The 9,431-nt window shown below is 40.3% G+C and overlaps 1 protein-coding gene across 1 annotated transcript; it reads left to right on the top strand.

Annotated features, from left to right (window-relative positions):
• The first annotated feature begins 752 nt into the window (after positions 1-752).
• LOC107566859 (ras-related protein Rab-14-like) lies at positions 753-9,431 on the top strand. The gene is made up of 8 exons (XM_016252418.1): positions 753-1,050; positions 3,911-3,969; positions 4,047-4,100; positions 6,384-6,561; positions 6,636-6,702; positions 7,080-7,167; positions 7,239-7,269; positions 8,752-9,431. The coding sequence occupies exons 2-8, from the start codon at positions 3,918-3,920 to the stop codon at positions 8,927-8,929; spliced, it is 648 nt and encodes a 215-aa protein (XP_016107904.1). The 5' UTR covers positions 753-1,050; positions 3,911-3,917; the 3' UTR covers positions 8,930-9,431.

Genomic DNA, 9,431 nt, shown 5'->3' on the forward strand with positions numbered 1-9,431 from the left:
CTCTGGCCTAGTTTCATAGAAAGTGGCAGCAGAAATGAGTGTAAACACGGCGCCGTCTTACTATTTCTCTTCCAAGTGATTCAGTCTTACAGCATGAAGAACTCAGAGCAGGCTCCAGACATGCAGGGACTCAAACCTGTGTCAGATTAATCATTCCTCTTCAGCTCTTAAACGCTCTGTTTGTTAAAGGGACAGTTCAGCTAAAAAGGAAAGTTAGCACATGATTTACTCACCCTGAAGCCTTTCTTCTTTCAGACGAATACAGAGTCCCCTTTATTCCCGATAATAATGATAATAACTACAATAATGCAGTTATGACGACTTCATGTATCTGTATACTGTCGTTCCGTATTATATGTTTATTAGGTTACTTTTAAATTCTCAAACGCTTAAATGCATAGTTTTTACACATGTGGTAACGTTTACTCATCTTAATGATTAAAATGAAAGCACATATTAGCACAGGTTTAGTTGATTAGTTAACACGCCTGCACTCAAAGCGCTAACATCGAAGAGAACCGGTTTACATGAAACTGTGACGTGTGAATACTGTATTCAGGAGGAAAATGTAGGACATGTTTTAATGAAATGTCCCAGATACAGCAAGGACAGAAATATACTGATTGATGACCTTAAGGAAAATAAAGCGACATTTGATTTGATGAACATTTTATATTCAAGAGTTTATTATGATCCTGACACACCCTCCGCATCAGTAGGGGGCGGTAATGCACCTGAAGCTGTGTGCCATCCGCCGCTAAAACCCCAAGAAGAAGAAGAAGAAGAAGAAGAAGAAGAAGAAGAAGACGTTTTAAGCTACGAAACGTGCAGGATGTTTTAATGGTACAAAGACCTCTTATAAGCCATAAGATCGAGACACATGTGGTTTCTCGTGTCATGACGCCTTTAACAGACCGAGTGCAGTGAAGCTTGTTCCCTCGCGCCGCGGAACTGCGTCAGTCTTTGTGCCGCCGCCATCTTCACCAGGATCCGGATAAACAGCAGCTGGACAGTGACACACTGATCTACAGCAAACACACGCGACTACAGGTGACAGCACGCGACTCACACACACCAGCGGAGCGGCTGTTCTCTCCATCCTGAGGCGCGAGTCAGCCGCTAGCCGCTCATGCTAACAGCTCCAACTCTGCACAAACACAAGAGAACGCGTGAAATATAGCAGACAGGACTTGTGTGTGTGTGTGTGTGTGTGTGTGTGCGCGCGTGCGCGCGCGTGTGTGCGCGCGTGTGCGCGTGTGTGTGTGCGCGTGTGTGTGTGTCTGTCTGTGTGTGTGAGTGAGTGAGTGTGTGTCTGTCTGTGTGAGTGAGTGTGTGTGTGTGTGTGTGTGTGTGTGAGTGTGAGTGAGTGAGTGAGTGAGTGAGTCTTCGACTCCAGCCCAATTCCCACAACGTTTACAGACTCTGTGCCTTTCCCAGTGGAGATCCAGACTAACTAACTGACTAGGCTATGCAAAAACCCAGGACTCTCTGTTGTGAGCTGCAGTAACGAGCAATACTCGACTCCGTCCCTGTGTCTTCACCGGACACTGACTACTGTGTTCGAGTGAGAGTCGTGACGTTTGTTTGTCTGAGTTTGTCTTCTAACTCGGTTTGTTTTGGATCAGTAGTGTTTTCCGGCGTCACGATGATTGCAGACGTTGTTTTGAGCACCGCCGGTCACGTTACTCTGGTGCTCTGAAATATGAAACCTTTGACATCGAGCAGCTCCAAGTCTGTTGTCAAATGTGTGATTAATAAAAGAGACGTTTAATTTCGAGCCAAATCACAGCGCAAACCAGTTCTTCTGTAAGCACGTCGAGCTTTTACTTCGTTCTCATTCATAACAGTAGTGTCCCGTATTTACTTGACTCTTCTGACGGTCCGTGAGCGTTTCTGATCGCAGCTAGTGATGATGATGATGATGATGATGATGATCCAGCACTGAGAGCTGTGTGGCGTTTCTACGGTCGCTTCTTCAGCAAGACGTCTGCTGTGTCTATAGTCATTTGTATTTTATTTTTGTAATAAAATAATAAACCAGCTTTGGCACTGATCTGTTTGTCTGTGTTTCTGATGTTCATCTGCTCGTGTCATTATGTTTGCTCTAGACAATGTACTGGTTATGTTTGGATGATGACTATTATTATTATTATTATTATTAATAAGTTTTCATCCGCACCCCAGGAAACCTGTGGGAATAAACCTAGAGCTCACTTACAGAACTCCTGCTGTGTAAAGACTGATAATCACTTGTTCTCCTCGTTCGTGGCATCAAATGCAGTTTTATGATAATTGGTCTACAATTAAAAGATATTTGTAAGGGCATAAACATGGAATAAAACACAATTTTCAGTTGCGTTGATATTCAAAACCTTTGAGAGCTAATACTAGTGTATTTGTACTCCGCTGATTGAGTCATAAGTTAAAATGCTGCACACAATATGACACACATAACCGTGTGTAATTACATAGTTCTATTACAAGTGTATTTATTTTACACAATATTGGGTAACACTTTGTTTTAAGGTGTCCTTGTGTAATAACAAATTATGCATACATAGAAGTAACCCTAACCATATAGTAAGTACATGTAGTTAATTAATATTACTCAGTACTTAAATGTATAATTACACTGTAACAAGGACACCTTAAAATAAAGAATTGATTTTTCTGGTAAAAATTGTGACGTATATAAAATTATAACTATTGTTGTTGTTAATTGATAATATGACTATTTCATTGTAGAATCTAAAAAACAATAATTGATGTATTTAAGAAAAATAATACAGTAACGTTTTTACATTACTGTAAAATGATGACTGTCTTAAGGCCCGTTCACACCAAGCACGATAACTATAAAGATATATATATAAATTAGTGCTGTCAAACGATTCAAAAAATTAACTAATTAATTGCATTTTTCTGAAATCGCGATTAATCCCACCTAACAGTAAAGTTTTTAAATATACTTTTATATTGCAATAATTTCACATTCAATCTTCAAATTAATGTACAAGCAACATAATGATTTTTAATATGTGTTTAATGGCATCTTTATTTATGAGTGATCTCTGATCTCTCTATCAAATTGCCCCCCCCCACATATTTAACCATTGACTAGCCATTCAGCATTACAGTATAATTGAGAGCTATCAATTTTAACATTTATTAGACTTTAAAAAATTACTTCTAATTTAAGTGAACTTAAAACAATCTTCACGTAAACCCATTATAATAAGTGTCATATTTACCTGTGCCCTTCAGCAGAAATATACAGAAATTAAAGTTATCAAACACTAAATGCTTAAAGCTATAAAGTAATTTTTCCCTCGCGCTTGAGAGCTTGTTTGACTCGCGCCTGGCGCTGAAGTGAAACGTCTCCCGTTCTCAGTCGATCTGCGGCTGAATATAAATATAACGATATTAGCGTCCACACCAGCGGATGATATCGTCTGTTTATTTTAAGCGCACGCGTATCTGCCGCTTTAAATTCTCAAGCTCGTTATACCAGGATGGATTCTGATTGGCTGTCAATGTTTTTATCGTTCATTAGCTAGAAAAAAATTGTTGTAAAAGTGATCGCAACGATATCGTTCCTCTATATCGTTATCGTTGTGGTGTGAACTTTTATTCTTTAAAATTGTGAACGATTTTTTGCGCTATATCTTTATCGTGCTTGGTGTGAACGGGGCTTTAAACCTTTCATCTTCAAGTGTAAAACCATGCAACTTTTACTTTTAATAGAAAACCTTTTTATTTTTAATTAGAGTCTTAAAGCTTCTTTTGTTCATAAGCACTTGAATACACTACAGTAATAATGGCATGAATCAGCGTGTGTTTAATGCAGGTCAAACGTGATCAGAGGCGTGTTCGTGTAACTGCGGTGTGTGTGTGTGTGTGTGTGTTTCAGAGCGGCGATGGCCACGGCACCCTACAACTACTCCTACATCTTCAAGTACATCATCATCGGTGAGTGAATCGGCAGCAACGACGTGTTTCGCTCATGTGTGTGTGTGGCGTCTCTCACGTCTGATCTCTCTTCACAGGAGACATGGGCGTCGGGAAGTCCTGCTTACTGCACCAGTTCACCGAGAAGAAGTGTGAGTGTGAACCGGGATCGTCAGCATGTTAAGCACACGCCATGCAGATCACACAAGCGAGCCTTGTGCTCCACAGAAACAGCCTCTGTGTGCGATTGTGTGAAACGATCAGCGCGTGACGGCGGGTTTAAAGGGTCGTGACACACCTGGGTTTTTTTGCATCATTACTGACCGTCTGAATGAAGCGCTGCGTCTCCTTTATCATCATCACCATCAGCAGCAGCAGATACAAGGCTTACACGCGGGGTTGCCGATGGTCCAGTAGTTTTAATCGTTCACTAGTAGTTTGTGTATGGTCACCGCTTCACGTGTAAACGTGCACAACACACACATAATCTCACACTAATGTGAATTCATGCAGATTCAGACGCTTTCCTAATGCTGACATCCTTCTCAAGTTCTTCTTAGTAGTACGATCTGAGCTGTGTTTAAGTTAACACGGTGCCCTACAAACACTGAGACACGTCACACCTGTCTAATGTCTAGTTAGTTTACATCAAGAGACCATTAAAGCTAGGGTTGTAGATGGTTAATCAAGTGAAGTCAGCATACAGTGGAAATGCATGTTATAGATCTGATTGTGAACATGAACATCTTTTTTTATGTGTTGACCTGATAATGTTTAATCAATATCATTTATAAGTTATTTATTATATTTAACTGGATCTTGACTTCTCTCTGACCTTGCCTTTGAAACCCATGCTGTAAACCCTGAACAATAAATATGATGTAAGATTACAAATAACCGCTTTTATAACAATAATCAGTTTCGTCTTAAAAGTTTAAACTGAAATGAATCATGACGTTAAAAGTCGTCCAGTCAGTCTCGCTTCAGTCCCTCATTTTTATCCAGATCGTTTAAAAGCAGCTTCATAGTGGAAAATAGCAAAGTTATCCTTCCAAAGTTGTGAACTTAACTTTTTGCATTTGCGAAACATTTGCGAATAAGCACCGTTTCAATCCAACGAGTCAGAGAGAACAAAATCCTGATAAACTGGCACTAAAAATCACTAAGAAAAGTAGAAGCCACTGAATATATAATCATTTTCATTTATAATAAATTACTTGCGCCTCAGAGCGAGCAGACGAAACACAATAATATTTATTTTATTAAAATATGGCACTTCCATCACTCGTTTCTGATGCGATACTCCAAAAAGCAACGTCGTCAAATATAAGTCAAATTCATTTTGAACTGTAAAGCAGCTCTACAGAAGACCGAGTCATTACTGAGATCAGTAGCTATGTTTCCATCCAAAATTTTGAATTGCGTAAAATTGGAATTTTGCATAAAACATTTGTGAATAAAGCACTAGTTTACATCCAGTGAGTTGAAGAGAACAAAATCGTCACTTCTTGATTAACTTGCGCTAAATATCACGAAGAAAAATTAAATTTTCCTGCTGCAGGAGAAGGCACTCTACATAATTTTTGTATACAATAAATTACGAGCTTCAGATCACGCAGACGAAATGCGGTCATGTTATTTATTTTCTGAGTCTGCTGTTTGGGAATGCAGTTCTGGGAGTTAATTATAACGAAGCACTTTGACGAGACTTTGCTCAAGCATTTAAGAATGACAAAACTAGCCTTTCAGATGCTGTGAATGAGATCGGTCCGCTGGTTAGTTAGGATTTGCCGTCCCATAGCGCAAAGTCACATGCCTTTTTTGATGCGCTTGGAGGAATTTATTTGCAAAATGCATTTCCATCTCCTATTATTCGCATTAACCCTTTTTCGCACAAGTCAATAACTAGCTCAAGCGAGCGTGTAAACTATTTTGCAAATTAAGGGATTTTTATTCGAAATTTGGAGTTTGCATCACACGTTTCTTATGTGATACTTCAAAATGCGCATTAAAGGAGACATATTATGCCCCTTTTTACAATATGTAATATGTCTCTGGTGAATGTGTCTGTGACGTTTCAGCTCAAAATTCTCCACAGATCATTTATTATATCATTTTGAAAATGCCTATTTTGAGTGTGTGATATTATAATGAGATCTTTGTCACGTCACCAAGAGAGCGAAATCAGACGCGCTGGTTTTCTCAGACGCTTGCAGAAAAAGGCTTCCCAAAACAAAGTTACTGGGTTCATCTTTTTCATGTTTCCTTGGTTGGTAGATGCACCTTGGACCTGATTATAGCACTTACAACCTGGAAAAGTCAGATTTTCATGATATGTCACCTTTAAAATAGCTATGATGGAAACATAGCTAGTGTCGATGTTCATCAGAGCTGTGATTGACTCAGCAGTTGTTGTTGTTGTTGTTCATGAGCAGTTATGGCCGACTGTCCGCACACCATCGGCGTGGAGTTCGGCACCAGGATCATGGAGGTGAGCGGTCAGAAGATCAAGCTGCAGATCTGGGACACGGCGGGGCAGGAGCGCTTCAGAGCCGTCACGCGCAGCTACTACAGAGGAGCAGCGGGAGCGCTGATGGTCTACGACATCACCAGGTACGTCAGTCATCCAGGTGTCTCGCTGAGGCTGTGGTGAAGCTGGAAACTCATGCTCTGTGTGTGTCGTACAGGAGAAGCACATACAACCACCTCAGCAGCTGGCTGACCGACGCCAGGAACCTCACCAACCCCAATACTGTGAGTATGAGCAGAGGGTATGTGCATAAATAAGGCTCAAACATCTATTAACAAACGTGAGTCTATATTTGAGCACTTTCGTCAGTAAATACGGAAACACAGCCTGCAAAACACTAAAATAAATAAGCTACAGTTAAATAAGAAAGTAGCCTAAATAAGAAACTTAATTCAATGCCAAAAATTTGTAACAACTTCAATCACATGCTGTCAAATCTGCGTCGGCCTGATAACTATTAGAACGTGAACAAATGCCTACCTTGGCTTTTCTAGACAGATTTTAAATTCTTTGTCAGGACGTCATAAATAGAACGAGGCATCAGTTTACTGTCCTAACGTGCCGCATCAAAGCCTATAACAACAATCTGCTGTTTGTGCAGGTCATCATTCTCATAGGAAACAAAGCGGATCTGGAAGCGCAGCGAGACGTGACGTATGAAGAGGCTAAGCAGTTCGCCGAAGAGAACGGTGAGCGCAGCGTCTGTCGCATGACGGGTCACATGACGCCGTTCCCATCTCACGCGTGTTTGTGTTCACAGGTCTGCTGTTCCTGGAGGCCAGCGCTAAAACGTGAGCGATTCCAGCCACACACATTAATCATCAGAGAGCGTGTTCAATCACACAACCAGTTTATGAAGAAAACAGCACTTACCGGAATGAGGAGTGGGAGATATGACCAAAATCTTATATCACGATACGAGTCATTTTATATCACGATATATATTACGATATGTGACCCTCGAGCACAGAACCAGTCATAAGGGTACATTTTTCAGAATTGAGATTTATACATCATCTGAAAGCTGAATAAATAAGCTCTCCATTGATGTATGGTTTGTTAGGATCGGACAATATTTGAAAATCTGGAATCTGAGGGAGCAAAAAAATCTAAATATTGAGAAAATCATCTTTAAAGTTGTCCAAATGAAGTTCTTAGCAATGCATATTACTAATCAAACATTAAGTTTTGATATATTTACGGTAGGACATTTACAAAATATCTTCATGGAACATGATCTTTACTTAATATCCTAATGATTTTTGGCATAAAAGAGAAATGTATAATTGTGACCCATACAATGTATTGTTGGCTATTGCTACAAATATCCCCCAGCGACTTAACACTGCTTTTGTGCTGCAGGGACACACATAGTTAATATAAATATATAATAAGGTTTTTATGATATTAAATTGATACCATAGAATTTTCATAATTAAGATAAAATGCTTTTAGAAACATCACAGAGACAAAAGCCAACACTGTGTTAAACTTTCAGAGAATAACATTTCTGACACTTCTTCCTCCTGCAAACTGCACCGTACGCTATCCATCCATCCATAGAACACTAGCAACCTGCTTTAACACAATGCTAGCATGTTAATGGCATGAATATAACATTTTAGCACGTTTTTAAGCATGCTTTAGTAGTTTAATTGGTTTGCTTATTTTTTGCCATCATAAATTGCCACCTTGTAAAATACAGTCGAACCAAAAATTATATTGATGTTTTTACTAGCAGGTGCAGGACACTATAGTTCATAAATGTGAGGAGAGTAAAATAAAGTGAACGGTGAGATATTACAGCCAAACATTCTTCATACAGCGGACTACCAGTAAAACTAGGGAGCAAACATTATTCAGACACTTTGAGCTGAGCATGTGTTTTTTTCTTTAATTGCTAATGCAATCTTTTTACACCACAGACTGAACAAAATGAAGCAGTGCTTGGTAATTAGTTGAGCTAAATTGGTATTATCTAATTGTGTCCTTAAATGTAACAGCTGACAGCTATTCAACCGAATTCACTACATACCTTTCTATCAAAGTTATCAGACATCATCAAGATGGATTTGTTCTGACGCCGTTTAACTCTTTGAGTTTTTAACATTTTCTAAACTATAGCGATTAAACTGATAATGTGAGAAAGGTGTCTGAATAAATGTAGGTTTAACGGCATCTTCTCGTGAGATCAGTTTGGGTTTTCCCACACCAACATCAAGTTTGTCTCTCACGTGAGCGTATAGATGCTGACTGTGTGTTTGTGCTCACAGAGGAGAGAATGTGGAAGACGCGTTTCTGGAAGCAGCGAAGAAGATCTATCAGAACATCCAAGACGGCAGTCTGGATCTGAACGCGGCCGAGTCGGGCGTGCAGCACAAACCGTCGGCGCCGCAGGGAGGCCGGCTCACCAGCGAACCACAGCCGCAGAGGGAAGGGTGTGGCTGTTAATGCCATGACCTTCATCCTCCTCCTCCTCCATCACACACTCGGCCGTCCCAGAGAGGGGAGGATCACGGCTACATGCGCTCATTCCCTTCTCTCTCTTCATCTGGCCGTCCTCACTCTCTCTGGTCGGTGTTCTTACGTTCCCATCATCCTCTGACCGCACTAACCTCTGCTCATCACGTCACACTTCAGTTCAGACTCTTTTTATTGATGCATTTTATAGCAACGATGTGACGTCACAGAAACGAGACCCATGGCTGCATTAGGATCGTATTGAGAAGATCAAATGCGTTTCTGCTGCCGTATGAAAGCCGAAGTGGTTTGTGACGTGTTCAAGGCTGTGAAAGTGCGCAGGAGAACCGTTCTGTTCGGGTCAGATGCCCGTCTAACGCTCCTGCTGCTAAAGAGCACTTGGTCGAGAGTGCAGAATAATGCATTGCAGTTTTAAAGGGGTGGTTGATTGCGATTTCACTTTTTTAATGTTAGTTAGTGTGTAATGTTGCTG

The sequence above is a fragment of the Sinocyclocheilus grahami genome, unplaced genomic scaffold (assembly GCF_001515645.1).
Source record: "Sinocyclocheilus grahami isolate Dianchi unplaced genomic scaffold, SAMN03320097.WGS_v1.1 scaffold1106.1, whole genome shotgun sequence".
In the NCBI taxonomy this organism is placed as follows: Eukaryota; Metazoa; Chordata; class Actinopteri; order Cypriniformes; family Cyprinidae; genus Sinocyclocheilus; species Sinocyclocheilus grahami.